Source organism: Limulus polyphemus, unplaced genomic scaffold (assembly GCF_000517525.1).
Source record: "Limulus polyphemus unplaced genomic scaffold, Limulus_polyphemus-2.1.2 Scaffold42, whole genome shotgun sequence".
In the NCBI taxonomy this organism is placed as follows: domain Eukaryota; kingdom Metazoa; phylum Arthropoda; class Merostomata; order Xiphosura; family Limulidae; genus Limulus; species Limulus polyphemus.
Window position 1 is genome coordinate 1,304,777 of NW_013665652.1, and position 20,973 is coordinate 1,325,749.

At 32.2% G+C, this 20,973-nt stretch overlaps 1 protein-coding gene across 2 annotated transcripts in view; it reads left to right on the forward strand.

Moving 5' to 3' along the window:
• The window catches only part of LOC106462043 (sucrase-isomaltase, intestinal-like), a 37,189-nt gene extending 16,624 nt beyond the window's left edge, over positions 1-20,565 (forward strand). For both annotated transcript variants that reach the window (XM_022389316.1, XM_022389321.1), the window contains exons 12-21: positions 295-427; positions 2,621-2,762; positions 4,198-4,331; positions 10,117-10,151; positions 11,933-12,049; positions 15,174-15,322; positions 17,103-17,187; positions 17,560-17,616; positions 19,681-19,802; positions 20,413-20,565. In XM_022389316.1, the coding sequence (XP_022245024.1) occupies positions 295-427; positions 2,621-2,762; positions 4,198-4,331; positions 10,117-10,151; positions 11,933-12,049; positions 15,174-15,322; positions 17,103-17,187; positions 17,560-17,616; positions 19,681-19,802; positions 20,413-20,515 (1,077 nt within the window). In that variant the 3' untranslated portion in view covers positions 20,516-20,565. The remainder of the gene's footprint in view (positions 1-294; positions 428-2,620; positions 2,763-4,197; positions 4,332-10,116; positions 10,152-11,932; positions 12,050-15,173; positions 15,323-17,102; positions 17,188-17,559; positions 17,617-19,680; positions 19,803-20,412) is intronic.
• Positions 20,566-20,973: the final 408 nt, after the last annotated feature.

Consider the following 20,973-nt stretch of genomic DNA (forward strand, 5'->3'; position numbering starts at 1 on the left):
ATTCATAATCTGACATCTGAAATATATCAAAAAGAATGATAAAACATAAATGTTTTACTGAGTCTTAGTATCTCAAGTACATTTAAAGCAATGCGTCCTAAACCAAAACTCGAGCACTATATGGAACTAGATTTTCCTTATTCAAAAGTGAATTGGAAAGATTTGTCTTTCAAAAAGTGGTTAGCGTTTTTTTTTGTGTGTGTGTGTGATTTGTTATTGAATTGTGTTTTATGTATTTTTTGTCCAACGTGTTTTCTTTTGCATCGTCAGTGTATTTTGCTAACTCTTTCTTAGGATATGAATGAACCTGCTAACTTCGGAACCAACCATGACATTCCGTGGTATTGCCATGACAAAGAGAACCCTGGAGTTTGTTGGAGCCTTCACTGTCCCATAAATAAATATGATGATCCGCCGTACAAGACTTGTAAGATTTGATGCATTTTGCTTTCTTTTTCAACTGTGAATTTTAATAAATTATTTTGAAAATATTTATATACATTAACTCAGACCTTCTAAAATATTCGCCCCCTAGTGGCACAGCGGTATATTTGCGAAATTACAACGCCAGAAACCGGATTTCGATACCCATGGTGGGCTGAGCACGGATAGCCCATTGTGCAGTTTGTGCTTAATTAGAAACAAAAAATATAAGATACTCGTTTATCGAAACCTTTTAAACATTTTCGGTAAATTTTAATTGTTGTTTTTTTCCTATATTCTGGTTGTTGATTTATTTGAGTCTTTTGTAGTTTTTTTATTGAATGTCCATTATTCAATATACATCTTTGACAACAGATGTCCTCCTTTAGTTTCTCGAAGATATTAAAATAAAAACTGAAACTATTTTTAAACAAGTGATGTTTTTTATACCCACACAAAAACTTTGATAAAAAAGGAGTAAAATCTTGATGTTCAATACACACACACAAAAATCGACACCTATATTAGTTTCGATAGTACAATCATTCTAATATTTTTGCTACTGAGCGTAGATTCGATCTTAAATGTACAAATATTTGATTTCAATCTATAGTCGTTTACTCACTGCTAATAAACTTATATACTTTAGGTATTTGGATAACATGTAATATACTGTCATACATTAATAATGAATAATTAATTGTGACGGTATTTCACATGTTATCCAAACAACTAAAGTATTTTAGGCTATTAGTAATTAGTAAATGAGTGCACCTCAAAACCAAACAAACTGCTTACATTTCACCCCTATACGAAGCCTATTTTATTTACTTGCTTCGCTCTTCCAAACGGCACTGAGTGACGAGCTATGAATACAGAGAAACTAGTCTGCTGTAGCGAAAGTAGCCAATCGAAGAATACATTAGTCATCTACGTAATCGTTTCTTCACTGAAATTCACGTTTTGGCGAGGGAAAAAAAATCACAGACAATAATGTACAAGTGTCGCCAAAAGAAGGTACTATCTCTACAATGCAAATTGAACTGTTTACTAAAAAATCAAGTCGTAATGAACCTCTCTCTTCTAACAACGTTCCTCGTCATTAGGTACTGCTCCACTGCCATCTATCGCGTAGAAACATGACTATCTAAGAATGAATTTTTATTAATTTATTTACAGAACAATAAATATTTTTCTCTTCCGTATTGGACAGAGCGCAAGTAGTAATTGTGTATCTTTGCGCTCTGTCCAAAATATCAAAATGTTTTTTATTTTGTGTGTATGTGTGTGTTTAAATTAGCTGTTCTTCCTACCTCTCGATTTAATGAATATTTTAGATAAAGGTACGTCGTTTTTAGGGCTCGACCTTATAAAACTTAAAATTATGATCCCTTGGCCACGAGTTTGTATCTAAATAATATACGTTACGAAAAAATATACATGAAAATTAATAATTTACTTCGGTTATTAACTTCTTACTATTCATGTAGATATACCGAATATATAAGATATGAGAATGTCTAATATTATGTACAATATTCATATCATTGAACTTTGGTACATGTTTATAAGATATCCGTTTATTTCAGGATTTAGATACATTTATGGTTATATGAAAGCATTTGTACCAAAATAAAAAGTAAAATGACTGAACTGAAATAATCACATTTCCTTTAATTAAACAATGTTACACAATGGGCCATTTGTGCTGTGCCTACTACGGGTAACAAAACCTGAATTTTAACGTCATAATCCCTCATACTTACTGCTGAGATACTGGAGAAGGAGGGGGGGGGTCAGAAGAAAGGTCTGTTATTATGAGCATGATTTAAGGTATTATTTTTTGAACGTATCCCTACAGAAGCAGGAAAGTATAAATATCACGGCAAAATGAAAATATAAAGTGAAATACAAAATAGGTTTACCTATTTACATAAAAAGTAACTTGTATATACGCCTCTTGAATCCATTTTTGATTAGTTCTTCCAAAATTGGCAAACTGCTCTCTAAGTTGTTGTACTTGACATTAATTTGGTATTTAAATATACAGTAGTAGTATCTTTTCAACTGAGCTAAATCAATATGATTCTAAAATGGAAAATGTCACAAAAATTATCATGCTCTTTTACTTTTAAACTAATAGAAACAAGGTAAACGTGCTCCTTATTAATTTGTACATAATTTTCTTTTACACCAGATGCTGCCTACGCTTACGGTAAAGATGTTCGATTGTCTGACAAGACTGTGTGCCTGGCAGGGACACAAGGTAACAATGATATGTATCGGCATTATGACGTTCACAGCATATATGCTTGGGGTCAGGTGATAGCAACATTGGAGTAAGTAAAATTTAAATTTAAACTAATTATAAGTTCTAATACAAGAAAATTAATTATAAAAGATGGCTTCAGTTCATCCGCTACCCAGTGAATGGCTTTTGAATAGCACAAAAATTAATTTTCTTTCCTACTGGAAACAGACTAGAACCAAATAAAGAAAGATATCAGAAACGACATACAAATGAAGTAAAAAAAAATAGTCACAAGATATTTTTAAAATTAAAATATGTCATTAATACAATTGTAAACCAAAGTTTTGAGAACTGAGCTCGTGTGTTGAATATGTTTAATCATGGAACAAAGATAGTTTAGTATATTATATTCTCGTATGTATAGCATGGTTGCTTGTTATTAAGCGAAATGATCAATTTCGAAAAGAAAAGGTCTTCCTTATTTTTCTGAGTCTGATGTTGGCACTTTTGGTATTGTGTTGCCATACAATTAAATAAACTATCTTTATATTTAACTATAATTTTGTTCTATGGCGTATCTTCTGGCAAAATTCTACAGGCAAAATAGTAAGTTGTTACATTCTATACGTATAAATAACTCGTAATAAGCTCATTTTTGATTTATGTCAGCTAAACGTAACAGAAATATGAAACATTAATTTATAGGATATCACTAATACTCTACCATTTCTTAATATCACAAATATGTTTCAAAACGCTTTGAAATTGTAAAAAGTATTTGATTTGATATATATATATATATATATTGTAAGTGGCATTTAGACAAATTATTGAATACACACACTATACTATCAAAACTATTAAGACAGCACACCTTGAGAAGGAGAAGGTATCATGTTTCACCATACGTAAATAGGATGTGGACCTACCTATGGCGTTGGTAAACGACTGATGTAATAGATTGTCACATTTCTTGCAAATATTAATAAAACGTATTATTGTTTCCTTAATGGCCCGGCATGGCCAGGTGGTTAGGGAGCTCGACTCGCAATCTGCGGGTTGCAGGTTCGAATCCCCGTCCCCTTTCAGCCGTGGGGGTGTTATAGTGTGACTGTCAATCCCACTATTCGTTGGTAAAAAAGTAGCCCAAAGTTGGCGGTGGGTGGTGATGACTAGCTGCCTTCCCTCTAGTCTTACACTGATAAATTAGGGATGGCTAGCGCAGATAGCCCTCGTGTAGCTTTGCGCGAAATTCAAAACAAACAATCAAAGCTTCCTTAGTTTTTATTTCAATGTGTTAACAACTTTCCCATTCAGGCTGAAATAGAAAACTGGGTTCCCGTAGTAAAATAGTTATTTAAATAATTTATCTGTTCATATACATTGTTTTAACGATTACGTATTTTGAAGCCTATTCTTATTTACCAAATATATTTTGAACAATAAACATTATTTGATATAGATGTTTCAAATAAGAGCCTTCACACACAAAAATTTATATCGTAATGTTATTTCTCAACAAGGGCCGCCCACAGAGCAACAGGACAACGAAGTATTGTAATTACCCGCAACACTTACCCATCTTTCGGACAATGGGCTGGTCATTGGCTGGGAGACAACTTCAGTCGCTGGGTTGATCTTCATCGCTCTATAATAGGTAAGGTTTAGCAAATAGTTTAAATCATTGTTTGTTACGTAATGCGTAAGACGTTAATTTATTTGTTTGTTTGTTTGTTAACTTATTTGTTTGTTTTAAATTTCGCTCAAAGCTGCACGAGGGCTATCTGCGCTAGCCGTCTCTAATTTAGCAGTGTAAGACTAGAGGGAAGGCAACTAGTCATCACTACCCACCGTCAACTCTTGGGCTACTCTTTTACCAACGAATAGTGGGATTGACCGTCACATTATAACGCTCCCACGGCTGAAAGGGTGAGCATGTTTGGTAGGACGGGGATTCAAACCCGCAACCCTCAGATTGTGAGTCGAGCGCCATAACCACCTGGCCATCCCGGGCCAACGTTAACTTAAATGTAAGAAAACTTACTGTATGAAAAATGTATGAAAACTTACTGTATGAATAATGTATGAAAACTTGGAAACTTACTGTTTCTACTTTCCTCTTACTAAGAGATCCAACTTATCAGATACTATTGATTGTCTTGACACCACTTTGTTACGATAACGCTATATTTTTACTTTGCTTTCCCTTTAACTTGATTAAGGTTGTAATTGATTCATATAAATACATATAACAGATTGCTTTTTACCGTTATAATCAACAACACATAGATTTAGAACTATGCTTTCTTACTGGTAGAATTTCTTTATTCTTTCGCTTTTTTCGCTGTTTATTCGGTTTCTCTCTCACACATTTCCCGGTCTTTTCTTTTATATATCTTAAGCAAACCCACTACAAACAAGTCTCTTTCTTCCTAAACTTGTCCAGCTGTTTTAATCTGAATCATAGGGAGTTCTTCCGCTGATGAAGAAAGGTCGTTGCTCCCTTTAACCTTTTCTAAATGATTCATAGTGCTGTAATTCCTTAGGAACTGATCAAAGGTCAGTCGCTTTCTCCACTTTCTCAACCTCCATCCAATGTTCCTTACACCTAACTTCGTAACACTAGATAAGGATTTATAATGTTAAATAAATAAAACTTCTTGTGAAATAATATTACTGATACCCTGACTCGCACGATCACATGTTAAAGTTTTTAATTTTGCATGACACGGGCACTGGTGGTATTTTTGTATTATGCCCTTTAGCTAATAAAGTCACAAACACTTTTGGTTGTAATACTATATTTATCTTTTGCTGATTATAACAACAGAGGTGTTTTGACGCTTCATGAATAAATGCATTATAGTTGAGTCATAGCAGTTACTTCTAACACAAGTTGCCAAATTTTTAGAAAACGCAGAAGTAATCTTGTTTTGTTGCTGTTGTTGCGGATATTCGTGCAAAGCTACACAAGCGCTATCTCCCCCAGCCGCCGCCAATTTTAAACTGACAGACAAGAGAGAAAGAAGCGAGTAAACAGTATCCACTGCCAACTCATGGAGCACTCTAATCAAAAAGTGGGATACAACCGATACCCTTAGAACTCGCTCACAGCCGAAAAGTGTAGACCCTGAGATTCACAACTATATGGTCACGCTCCGAAAGTACGTTATTAGTTTATCTGTGATAATTGCACTATTTTAAGCTTGAGATAGATGATAAAAAACATCCCTATTTGTAGTTAGTGGCCGATCAAAATCACAAGAATTCTACTCAAAATCAGGCGAAAATCGTATTCACAAAATACATAAACATACATGTATAATAAAAGTACCCTTAAAACGTAATTCCAAGTAGAACATTCTTTATATAGCATTTTCAATTCCCCTGGTGGGTCTACGGTAGGTTTACTGACTTATAATGCTAAAATCCGGGGTCTGATTCCCCGCAGCAAAAAGACTGCAGATAAGCCCTCTATGTTGCTTTTCGCTAAAACAGCCAAAACAATATTTTCAGGAACAGGAAAATTCCACATTTCAGTACCAAGGCTTATAAGGTGATGTTAAAGGCGTCAAAAATCCAAAATATATTTAAGCAGAAAAAGAGAGAGAAGATCAGGAAACATTTTGTAATCTTTATGTTAATATTTTGCTTTGCATCAATATTTGATATAAATTTTGATTAAGAAAGTCTATTTTCTATTATACTTATCACTGATTTACGAGATGTAAAGGTATTCGAATATATATGTTTTGATGTTCTTCCCAGTTCACCAGTAAAGAATGGAGGACCATCTTTCTTATTTTGCGAAATACCTATTTTTTTTATTAATCCGTGTGCTTCCTTAATATTATTAGTTACTTTGTTTCGCGATACATTGTTTTCCACAAAAGGGTGTAGGCCATTAAGTCCCTTCATTCATGATGGAAGGGTGTGTGGTGTAAAACATTGTCTTTATGTTCAACAGCCTTTCCTGCTGTGGAGCTAAAGTGGTTAAGTTCATGCAGACATAAATAACTATGTCTATTGTTTTTAAAACCCTAGATATCAAAGCTTTGCATAGACTTACATGATTGGATGTATTATATTAATTTAGGACATTTCGTCACTATTTTCTAACATGGATTACAATCTGGCTTAACCCCACCAACTTCACCACCTATTTTCTAATCAATCTTATTATCTCACACAGATTATAGTTAATCCGATTAACATTTATAAAACATAAATTACCGAAAGGAAATCCCTTACAACGTTCGTAGCTACTTGAAATAAGTTAAAACTGCTGTCTTGGGTAAATTACTGAAACCTGTATTACTTTATACAAAAGGTTTTATGCAGTGTTAGATATCACCTGTCACTGGCTAATATATATATAAAGTTTCATTTCATAAAATCCAACATCGCGCTCTGCACTTTGAGGCTGTGAGTGTATTATAAGTGACGGTTAAATCACACTTTTCGTTTATAGTAGCCGAAGAGTTAGCGACGGATGTTCTTGCCTTCCCTTTAGTCTATCAATTTAAAATTAGGGACGACTAACCTAGATAACTCTTGTACAGGTTTGCGCGAAAACGCAAAAGTACCATAGTAGTTTTCTCTTCTTCTTTCTTTTTTTTTTTTGCATAACATCAACAGACTAGTTGCAAAATAAATATATGATAGATTTCACGCATTTAAAACGCAAGTTTATTCTAATTTATTGGAAGTCTTACAGCTTATTTAATTCTTTGATTCTGTGGTGATATTTACATATATGAGTGAGATTTTTTTATAAAGTTATCAGCTTACATTGCCAATTATGAGTTGAATTATGTTCTCCATTGGGCGGTAAATCTACTATCTTACCACTCTAAAATCCGGGGTTGATTCCCTGCGATAGACACGCAGAAAGCCAAATGTGACTTCGCTCTCTAATAAACACTCTAATGCACCCCTCTCCCCCATTGGCACAGTGGTAAGTGCTAGAATCCGGGTTTCGATACCCGTGTTTGGCACAGTACAGATAGCTCAGTGGAGCTTTATGCTTAACTATAAAGAAACAAACAGACTTGAATTATAAAATATAAATACAGACTAAATATTTTTCATTTTAATATTATATTTCAGCCCGTTTTGTAAAATCTGTATATTACTTTCTTCTATAACTAATGGGAAAACTCGCGTATCGCGTACGAAAACTTTTGTTGGTTGTTGTATTTTGCATTTCAATGCACAAAGTTTATGAAATGTAAAGGTAGTGCTGTATATTTAAAGTAACAAAAAAATAAGTGACTTGCCCAGACTACTCACTTACGAGGTTAGGTAAGTTGAGTTCTGAACGAATCTGATGGCCGAACGGTGCTTCTTAGTGACTGCGAAGTTAAGCCTAAGGTAAATTAAACCTATTCCACAACACGAGATACCCGCCAAACACCTATAGTACAAAAAACACTTTGAGCCAAATGGAGTGATCAAACATGAAAAAAAAACAGAAAAAAACATAGATTTATCTACTAAGAGACACCAGATTTAGCCTTAACACATAAATACTGCTGTCGGAGCTGTGGCTCTAAAAAATGACAGATTTTCCCCAAATTACCTTTTCCTTTGCAATGCATATTAATACCTACACCTATCCCTCCCTTGTGCATATCGTTACGTCGTCCATATTTCCCTACTCCTAATTTAATTTTTGCATAGTTTAATAAGAATTTAAAAGCTTCTCACTCACGTACACACGTTACTCTTTTATTAATATAGATGAGCTCATTCAATTTTAACATAATATTTATGCCTATGATTGTCGTATTAAAGGTAGTACCTGGCATGAAATGAATTAGTGTTGTTTACATCCACTCATACTGAACTTCTAGTCACTTATGATGAATCATCATTTGTCACATATAGTTGAAATTTAAGGTTGGTCGCTTATAACACTAAAGTTCGAGGACTTATCTCCATGGCGGGAAGAGGACAGGTGGTTCATTAGTACTAAAAGAGTAGAAAAACTATTTGATTAAATATTTGATTTTTTATAAGCCCACGAACAATGTAGTTCTTTCAATTATTCTCACTGTAGTTTTTAATATATGCATGTGTATTTTGTTGATGTCTCCTAATGGTTCAGCTGTAAATTTCTGACTTACAACACTATAATTTAGGGTTCGATTTCCTGAGGTTGCCCATTATGTAGTTTTGAGTTAAATCAAATAAATAAATAATATGCTGTACATAAACCGAACTATCTTACCAATTAAAGAAAGTTTTAAATAATCAGTTCAAAAACAAAGGCCCCCCAGTGGAACAGCGGTAACGTCTGCAGACTTGCAACGCTAGAAACCGGGTTTCGATACCCGTGGTGGGCAGAGCACAGGTAGCCCATTATGTAGCTTTGTGCTTAACTTCAAACAAACAAACAAACAAAAGCAAAAACAAAGACTTAAATGAAACTATTACTATCCAGTTTTGATTGTGTGGAAACACTGCATTCAAAATAACTTTCATAACGAATTATTATAAGGAATTTGTTTGTTATTAAGCACAAAGCTACATAACAGGCTATCTGTGCTGTGTCCACTGCGGCCACTGAAACCCGGTTTTTAGCTACATTAGCCACCAGGTAGTTTTATGAAAAATAAGTAAATACTAACACTATAATTAAGTTAGAAATCATAATTTATAATCAACTGTTAAAAACAAAATTCGACATAAAGGTTTTCTAGTTGTTGTTTTGTGTTTTTACTACAAGCTTCGCTAATAAACAGCCCTGCGAATTTAAACTTTATAAAAGTTATTTTAGTTTTAATAACGGATTTTCCATAATTCAGCTACTCAGATTTCGAAAATAATATTTTTTTTTTCTTTCACGTAAGGATTTTTTACAGATCGGGAAGAAAATAACTCTTATTTAGATCAAATTTACAAAAAAATTACCACAAATATAACAGAATATCTTTGGGTCATTTACACAAATTCTTGTTGTCATAGCGACGAATAAATAATATTGAAAATAAAAAAACAATGTCAAAGTGCACGCACAAACAAATACTATCCAGAAATGACACGTCGTGTGTTCTGTTAACCGTTTATATACTAGTAGTGTGTTTCACGTGGGTTATAGCGATCGATAAGACTCTCACGTTGCGATTGGTCCAGAGAAATCTATAGCCAGTGGTTGTCAACATTTTAAGCATAACGAAATGTGACTCGATTTCAATGAAAATGATACACTTATGTAAAAGAACATATGACGTTTTGTGAAAAATCTGTACGTGATGGAGAAAAATGGATATCATTTTTGGATTCAGTGCACAGGAATTACTATAGAAAATGTAAACATTTCAAGACAATAAAACCATCGCAGGCCTGTGTAATTATTCATTTAAATTTTCGTTTAATTGATTTTGTCATAAGAATGAAGTTATTGTGCGACTATTTACTGTACTTTCGATATTTGTTAGGAATGCTGGAATTCAATCTGTTTGGAATACCATACGTAAGTTTTATAAACTGTTCATCTCTGATACTTTATGAATTAAAGTTGACAGACTCTAATATAACCTAAATAAAATTAATTATTTTTTCAGTTCAATAACAAAACAACCATCCTGTCAAAAAACTTCAAACTAAGTAGAAATTAACTGAGCTTTTCTGTCAATTAACTATTACCATTTTTACTGAAACTAAAAATTTAAGCATTTACTTTGTTTTTATTGTCGTATTTTCTTCTATTTGCCAACATAGCATGTGTAGTTTGAACATTTTATATCTTTTAAACCACTGATTGTAAAAAAATATATTACATTTTTTTAATGTGGAAAATAAGTTTAGTCTTTCAAAAACCTTTCGACGAAAATTAAGTAAAATATAGAATGAAAGATAGAATGTGTTCACGAAATTGCTACAAATACCCATGGTTATCGTCACCATACTTACAGGTCTTTACCCATATGACTTATTTCGGAGAAGCTTCTACATTGACAGTGTATTTTCCCTTTTTTTTACTTTCACGACTGTGACGGATTTATTATTATATATTTATTTTAATATCGATGTTTGTTTAAATTAAGTTTATATTTAGGAATGTACATAACTTATACTGTTAAATACGTATTGCGAAACTCCCGCCTATTCTCTAAAGTTGTAAAAGATTCTCGAGTGTAAGAATCAACAATATATGTGTTTACATAAACGCTAGTGTTAGCAAGTATTGTTACGTAAAACTGAAATTTCGAGAAACTCTCCACACGCCTATAACTATATCCAACGCGACGCGCCAAAAAACAGTATCTATTATTGGGTTGCTGTAATTGGTGTACTATAAACTTCGTAAGCTATAACTGTGATTAATGCTTATTAATCGGAAACTTCAGAGATATTGACCAGAAACGTTTATAACTTACGAAAATTACAAACCATTCAAATTCAGTGGATTTACATCGGACATTAGTACTTTTACGAAAACATTACCTAACGTCAGCGGTAGGAAAAATCGGCGTGTGATCAGGGAATTTCAGAGAGCTAGCTAGCTCCCTATTAAGTGAATTGTACCTACATCACTCGAAATTTACTCGCTCATCGTGAACCCTCTATAAGACATCAAGGAGGTTCCAGATTAGAAAGAAGACTTTATATTGCTTGTAAGTTTGTAAAGCTTTTGTATATAAATCATTGTTTGTAATAACTAATTGTAATAACTGTTATTATAAATTGTATTACTGTCTGTGTATTAAAATATATATTTGTATTAAAAATGAAAACTGTGTGTATAAATCTTGTTGGCAAATATCATAAGTTGGAGATATATATTGGCATTTAATTAGCTACTAAATTTAAATTACAATTTAACTCAGTTTTAGGTTATTTAAAATTGTAATACATAACACGACAGATGACTTAAGAAAGGCATTACCATACTTTAAAAGCTAATATAATTCCTAGAACACTCAGTAAAATTATAGTTATGAGCAACTTACAATTGCAACGGATCTTTAACTGTGTCGACCATATAATGACATGACAAAAACAAGCCTGAATGTGTTTAATTGTTCCTATTATTCTTTACCATCAAACCTTTTGTATTAATATTTATGTAACTTACATAACAGGACCTGTTTCGTGGACTCTGAAGTTTCTTCTTTTTTTTACCAGAATCACTATGTTTACTTATATAAGTATTATTTTTCGCAGAAATAAGTCGATACATTATATGATATTTCGTGGCAAGTTTTTATAACAGCAAGTTGTTGATTTACCTTATGATTAATTCTGTGATAGGTGGGAGCAGACATTTGTGGATTCTTTGATGTTCCCTCACCAGAAATGTGTAAGCGATGGCAGCAGCTGGGGGCATTCTATCCGTTTTCTAGAAATCACAACGGATTAAACAATCCAGTAAGTTCTGTTACGATATCTTTTTTCTTTACTGTAATACTGAGAGATTACAACAATAAATACATTTTTCATGATATTCTTAAATGAACTTGTTCTGGTAGCAGTTTTCTTAATTATTTTATCATTTGAAAATACAAAACCAATGAAGTTATGAACAAGATCTGGTGTATTATCTTTCCTTGAATATAGCTTTATTCCAAGTTATTTAATTAGACCCAATTCTATAAGAGCATGCGGGTCAGATTCCAACAGCTCCTATCGTTCTTTTTAATCATATCTTTGTATCGTATATACATGCTGGACACACTTAAGACATTGCTTTTATTACCCCCAGTCATTCTTTAAAAAAACGTTCTTTATGATAAACCAAAACAATTGAAAATATGTTTTGCATCAAACTACAACCAGAACTAGAACATGACAGTTAAAAGGGCATATAACAATAGTTTTATGTTTAATGATTGATTTCAAAGTAGTTGGACAATTGTAACACATAATAATTTATTTAAAACCTAAATATATATATATATATGACAAATTATTAGTCGGTATTAATGCACACAGAAATTGTAAAAAAAAACGCCATTTTTTAAATACTTCAAAATGAGCAAATATTATTTTTCATAATGATGAGTCTAGAATATGAAAAAAAAATGATATTTTCAAATTTGGAAAAATGTTTCACATTAGCAACTTACCACTATGCTTTTGAGTAAAATATGTGAATCATACTCTTAACCTACAAAAATACAAGAATTATAGAAAAACAACAATGTTCTTTCATATAACAAAGCTATACTTGGTCTATCTGCGCTCTGTTCACAGCAGAGCATGGAACCCTGGATTTTTAACGTTGTAAGACCGTAAACTTACAATTCGCTCACCCGCAGACATTTAAAATAGATTAGATGGATTCTATAGCTTTGCGCTAATAGTAAGTGCAGTATGTTTTAAATCAATCAAAATACTGTGATGTAAGTCAATTAAAACAAAAATGCAACGTATTTTATTGGTTATATGATTCTTGTTCATTGTTGGTTTTCAAGATGAAAAAAGAATGTGTGAAAATGGAAAAATGGTCAACAATAGATGTGAAACAAAAGGGAAAATGTGAAATTGCCTTTACCTTATTAACTTCAAACTACAGTGAACATTTGCTCAGCGATTTAATTAGTCTGTTTTTAGCACAAGGCTACACATTAGTCTATTTTCGCTGCATTCGCAGTGGGGATTGAATCCCGAAATTAAATCAATGAATTAACCTTTTAAATTTTGTACTATGGGTAGGATTACCAAAAATCTATCTTGGAATGCGATTGCGGAAACTATTCTAAATGAAAATGCTAATAATAAAGATTTCATAGAGCAATATATTAAATATAGATGAAGATATGACTACATATATATCGATGTATCATCGAATATTAGCTATATATCATGGATATAAGATAACTATTACTGCAATTGTAAACAGCTTTATTCGGAATACGTCTACAAGATACTGTATCAAGCTAAAACATCATGTAGTCTACTGGATTTTGATATCGGTTTTACACAAACGGAAAATATGGTCATTTTGTAGCGGAGCACACAATGGAGCTAATAAAACCCTGGATAGAATCCAGTGGAAGTTTTAATTTTATTTCAATTATATTTTTCTTTAACATGCTACTGATTATAATTTCTTTGGTTTCTCTGCTATCGTTACAGTTTATTTTCCTATATTAAGTAATAATTGGCCTACATAATTGAGTAAAATAATAGAGCATATTTTCTTTAGTATTGGAAGGCTGAAGATAATTATTCGAATTGCTTTATCAATAGAAGTAACGGATTCACTTTCACGTTTTTCTACTTTGTAGATTTCTCGTCAAAGAACCATATATTCCAACATCATCTCTGATGTCACATATATTTTTGCGTTATTTCATGGTGTACTCACTTTCTTTGTCATCATCACTATCTTCTGTTAAAGCCAAAATGTCATTATCAATAAAATCCGTATCATAATCTTCATCATGTACAACTTCATCATTCATATTCACAATATTCTATTGTAATTTGGTGGTGGCCGTTTTCTTCTACCGTTTGTTGTATCTTTTAATACTTAGGGATTTACTTTTTTTTGAGCAATAGACGAGGACTTAGCTTATGTTTAGCCTCCGTGGACCAGTGGTAGCTCCAAATCGATGGATCAAAATGCTAAAGACTGCTTCAATGGCTTTCGAAAAAACTCCAGTTCTAGTTCAAAATGGAACCTTTATCTTGCAAATGTAAAAAGGTCTAATTGTTCAAAATGCTTAGCATGCTTTCTTTGTGGCTGTGAATGTTTTAGATTATCAGTTTTTGCTAAGCTGAGTTAGAGACGTGAGGAAAACAACCAAAAAGTGTATTGGAAAAAACCTATTTCCGCAATGGGTCATTTTTTTCTGGCAAATATGGTCTTACCCAATTAACGAGCAGTGTTAAAATCTACTGTGATTAAAGAGTACAAAAGTTTTCTAGAAGAAAACTAACATTTGCTCTAACAATTTTAATTGTTGGTTATCTGATTTTACTAGTTGTTCTTTGTTTTGTTTTGTTGTTGTTTTGGAACTGTTACAGGACTCTTCTTTCCGAATTGTTTTTAAGGAATTGCGTGTGAGATTTTACTGATAATTGTTTAACTCCCACATAATCAGAAACCTATATTTCAAATAACCTATTAGGTATGATGTTCGTACACAAAATGCATTCTTTGTGATAATATGTTTAAAACTTTCCATTAAAAAAATATTAAAATTATCCTTAACTAATGTTTCATCAAATATTAAGCTGTCATTTTTCAATATCGTTTGAATGGTTATAAATTGAATACAGCCTATACTTGAATGTCATCTGTTTATGCTAATGAGAACTGTTTTGAAAGTTACTTTCTTTTGTGCAGTTTCACTATAGAAAGCTTTTCAACCAATTTTGACTGATGGAGATCTTCCATGATCCCAGTAACTAACGTACATTCTTAGTTATCAAGTGACACATCTATGATGAATTGGCAAATTTGGAAAGCGGTTGTATCTACACCAAGAATGGTTTTTAGTTTTAGTTTTCCCTTGTTGATCAAAACGTGTCTCTTTACCCTTAGGAACAAGATCCTGGTGCATTTGGGGACGAAGTAGCTATACCTGCCCGGCGCGCACTGGAGATACGATATCGCCTTCTTCCGTACATTTATACTCTGTTCTACTTTTCTTCGTTATTAGGCTCCACTGTGGTGAGGCCAGTTTTTCACGAGTAAGTTACATAGTATTTCATTAGAATATGAATACTTATTAAAACATAACGTATAAGCCTTAGTCTAATGTACATGTTTTATTTCACAAGTAGATAAAATGATGAAAAAAGGTACATGTACTAAAATTCATATTGAATTAAGAGATAAAAATACAAAAAAAAACATTAATTTTTAAATTGAAGATGCAAAAAAGACATTGAAACAAAAGAACGCTTAAAAAATCTGATGCAAGGAAAATGGAGTTAAGAACAAGAAAAATAATACATTTTAATCTTCTTTGGAAAACGACTTAACAGAATGAATTCAAAGAGTTAAAAAACATTTTGTGTATTTTCACATGGTGTGTTCGAGATACCTCGTTTCTTTGTTTCTGGTAGGATCGATGCTCTTCAATCATGAAGTAGACGTGCACATCTTGATTTTATCACTGTCCTTTTACGTAATGTGTTTTAAGACTTCTCGTTTCTTTCTTTCTAGTAGATCTATACTTTTCAAAACCGGAAGTAGATGTGCGCACTTTGATGTTATTAATGTACTTTTACGTGATGTGCTTTAGGGTTTCTCGTTTCTTTCTTTATTCACTCCACCTGCATGGTAAATGGTGTGAAACTGAATTCCGTGTGTTTCTTTAAAAGAAAAAAAAGTGTATGATAAATTATATAGACTGAGGGAAAACTTAAAGTAATAATGCTTTTTAAATTATTACTGGTATTCTCTGATTAGATTATTGGCGTTAAAATTTCCACAATACTTTATGTTTCAAATGCGTAATGCAATAGAGCTTGTCTTAAATTTGAAATATGTATTATATAAAGCTCTTTCATTTATCTATTATTTAAACTTCTGTCTTTGATAGCTATATACACAAGCAACTACATAAGTTTGATAGTTAGGCCTATCTGTTTATTCGTGGGTATTTTAAAAAATCAGACTCGCTACTTAGAACGATACTTTATACGAGACGCAAGTGCAAAAATTAAATTATACATATATATATATATATATATCTGCAGTCTGTTTCTATATAAATTAAAACACGCTCAGTGAAATAACAGTATTGAATCTAATCGTTGGAATACTTTAACCATTAAAAAATCACTAAATAAAATCGCAATGGTGACAAACTGGATTACAAGAGATGAAAGATGAAGTTACACAATACACCAAAGAAGAAACAATTTAACTGGTAACGTTTCGAGTAACCCAATCACCTTTCGTCAGATCTCAATTTCGTGTATTAGAACATTGGAACGTTTTAACCGTGCTGCTCAGCCTAACACTTGAAAAGTTCAAATATTCTAACAGTTGATGTGTAGGTTTGAAGAAGGGCGATTATTCGAAACGTTATTTGTTAAACTGTTTCTTCTTTGGTGTATTGTGTAACTTTGTCCTCTTTTTAAGAAGTAAAGATTAAGTTTACAGTTTTTTTCCGTTAAAGTAGACATTTTATGCAAATTCACGTCTTTAAGCCTTCTTTAGTAACTTGTCAGTGTGCGTGTCAACACCTATAGACAACAATTATAACAAGTTAAACACATTCCAATAAAAAAGTATTAACATACTGTTCTATGAAATATATTTCTTAAAAATCAAACTATACACGTTATGTTAAAAATGAGTACACAGTCTTTTAAAATTACATTGAAATGTTTATAATAATTTGATCAATTATAAAAGATATTAATCCTATTTTAGGATTCAGTGTATTTTTAAGTAGCTTATATTATAATTATCCATATGCCTTACTTAACAAATTTCCTTCATTATTGTGTATTTCAGATTTCCCACTGACAAAAATACTTTTGGAATTGATCGACAATTCCTTTGGGGTCCTGCTGTACTCATATCACCTGTTCTGGAAGAGGTTAGATCCTAGTCCTAAACATCAAATTTATAACAGTAAAATGTATAATAAGTAATTTGTTAAGCTTCTTAATTAACACTATGACTGGTTTCCAAAAAAAAAAAGACTTATAAGAAAGTATACTATGATGTCAACTAGTATAACTTAATAGCTCTTATAAATGACATATTTGTACAAAATTTGAGATACATTGTTGAAATATGGACATTTAAGAAATGCCATTTTAAATTGTTGTACGGTTTATCGTATTTACTTGACTTCCTAGTGAATGAAAAATAATCGCAACTAGACGTGAATGTAAAAAAAATAACGAATTTTCTTGCAAACTATTCATTGAACTTGTTGTCTTATTCCTTCTTCATATTTGTTTAGGGCCAAACCGTAGTTAAAGCCTATTTACCCAACGACGTGTGGTACAATTACAAAACCGTAAGTATTTTGTAGCACAATATCAACCATTATATGAAACCATAAAAACTCCTACGAATATTGTAATTCTCCAATGTATTCACATTTTAAAACTTCGAAAAAAATGTTTCTTTCAAACTTAATTTTTGCTTAAATGACACAATATTTTGCCCTCTGTTTCTTGGCATTGTAGACGTTTTTTTCTGTGTTTATGTTCCTTAGCAAATCTTCTGATAAAAAGAAATTACAAGTCATGCAGAATTATGAAATCAGGTTTAAATGTTTTATTTGCATGCTTGCTAAATCAGTCTCACATTACAGACATTCAATGCGTCCACCACAATTATCAGTGCACATGTAAGGTAAATATTTATATGAATTCGCAAGAAATGCAACAGAATTAAGAATTAGTATGATTAATATATATATATATCTTAGGAAGAGGGTCGCTGTAGCATTGTAATGCTATTGTCAAAGAAAGAATTCAATAAAGAATACGCCTTATTGTTTTTGTTTTATTATTTATCTGTATCTCCAATTTGATTACATTGTCAAAAGGATAAAGCGTGTACATCCTTCATATTCTTTGTCTCATGGACAGCTAAATATTTTCAAGTAACAACGTGGTTATAAATAAATATATATTTTATGCATCATGACCCGATTGAGATAATGTCTCCCAAGTTTCAATATGGTTTTTATAAATGCGATTTATTAGCTCTAATGTTATATACACAATTCCAAATGAATCAAGCATAAACTTAAAGCCTACTGTTGAGTACTTTCATATAATATTATTTTAATGCATTGAATCACTTTCGACTTTAAAAAGCTTTACTTACACATTTACACTGATACTCGACTATATTTTTGTCTGATGTGCATACTCATATCCATCCAAAAACTCTTGAGCGTAAAAAAAAACCAAAATTATGCTTTAGCCCAAACAGTAGGTTATAACTCATAAGCACGGCAAATTAAAGCATCTGACTGTTACTCACTTACATCATTTTATTCTTATGCTGTAAAACTTAATTAACATTGACCTTAACCAGCAATTCACCACATCACATTTCATTCAGTATAACTTAGTGATGATTCTTGGGTGAAGTAAGAACCAAACTACACCTAAATTCAGTTTCACAGGACTCGAACGAAATTATCCAATGTGAGTAATTTTGTTTTTATGAGATATTGCCCACTGTTTGAACTAAAGCAGAATTTTGTCATTTTTGCTTATACAATTTGTTATGGATTTCACGTTTTTGTGCTAGGAAACCTAATACAATTATACTGCAATCATTATTATCTAACTAGACCTTTAAAGGTTTGTTTGTTTGTTTTTGTTTGTTTTTAATTATGCACAAAGCTACACAAGGGCTATCTGTGCTCTGCCCACCACGGGTATCGAAACCTGGTTTCTAGCTTTGTAAGTCCGCAGACATACCGCTGTGTCACTGGGGGGCGACCTTTAAAGGGAAATAATATATTGCTAATGTTACATATTAAGTAGATTAATTGGGATTAGAAAGTGCTTTATTTTTCAAAATGACAACACACGAGAACGAACCCGTTTCAAAATGACAACACACGAGAACGAACCCGTAGCAACAGGTAATGCCGGATGACGCTCCTTCTGCGTTGTGCTTTGCGAAATAAACTCTGAGAACGACAGTAACCGGATGAAGAGGCGGAAGAGTTTATTATTATCATTATTTATTTATCGACGTTCTTATCTACTCACCACTGATGTTGCATGCTTTCAAGAAAAAAACAAACAAAAAACATGTATTTACAACTAAAAAGAAGTAAGTAACTTACACAGCTAAGTAGACGCAGATGGAATTCATTACTTTATGCCGCTAGCGCTAGGATTAGTATGTGTTGTAAAATTTGTGAGAGACAAAATACAGATTGCTGACCGTGGTGTCTAGGTGCTCACGTTGCAAGTGCTAAGTCGAGCGTTTGTTGCTGCACCTGGCGTACCTATTATATTTTGTTAGTAGAACAATATATATATATACATTTATGTGTGTATATATATATAAATGTATGTGCGTGTTTATTAATTCGTATGATATGTAGGGACAAAAAGAAACCGAAGTCGGCAAGGAAATTCAAATAACAGATCTAGAAGACCCTCCGATACACATTCGAGGTGGCTTCATTCTACCTGCTCAAGATCCGGGCCTCAACACTGCTGAAAGGTAAGATTTAATTTTGTAAAATAAATAAAAAATTCAGGATTATTCTTTTGAGATTTAAAGCTTATTGTTGGATATCGCAATATCACTTACGGAAAAGTTAAACAGTTTTGAAAAGATCAATGTCTGTGATGATCTTCTTAAGTTTATTTGTTTCATTTATGTATTGAAATATCGTAAGAATAGTGTATAATTTTTATTTTGTTTTATGTACAATACACAAGTCAATTGAATACACCGTATAATAGCAATAATAATTCTTTTATAACACCTGGGAGACGGGATTTTGTTTTAAAAGTATGACTGCCAGTGCAAAATATATGCAAGTATAAGATATACTGAGAAATTCATGGGACCATGTTTTATATTCGTAAGATTTCAATGGGCTATCTGTTGTGTCTACTGTTGGAATCCAACTCCGGAATTTAGCGTTCTAAATCCATAAACTTGCCCCTGTTCCACATATGGAAGTTAGGTTTCGTTAATATATTTTATGAAACTATGTCTTGTTTTCGACCCAATTTTGAATTGTGATTATTTTTTTTAAATATTTCTTTTTGGACACCAATTTGTTAATGCTTCAGCTTTTATCTTATTTCGAACTATGTTTTAGTCGCAAGAACCCAATGTCTCTCCTCGTTTACCTTAAAGACGGGCAAGCAGTTGGGGACCTGTTCTGGGACGATGGCGTCAGCGTTGGTAAAAAAAAATCTTAATTGTATTCATCCTTAAATTATCTAGGTATACTTTAGTAACTTATATCACTCTAATTCTCATCATTCATAGATATGTAATCTATAGAGCAAATATATGTTTAGAGTCATTCTAATTTCTATGCTTTAGTCCATTTGAAACATAATGACCACCTTTATTATCTATTAAATAAGAAACCTTTAATGGAAATAGTTTTTCTAAATGATGGTGTTATTCGGTCACTTATTTATAGCATTATATTCCATCTGCAACACATTTGGTGAAAAACAAAAGCTCATTAAATAGAAGAGCACACTTAAGAACGAAATACAAAAAAAAAAGTCAAACATATTGGAGATTAGCAGCCCAATTTATTACCAAACACAACATACAAACACTAATCAGCTAGAATATGTAAAACAAAAACCTGTAAAAATATGTTAAAAATGTGAATCAGCGATTGGCCAGCATTTACTAGTGA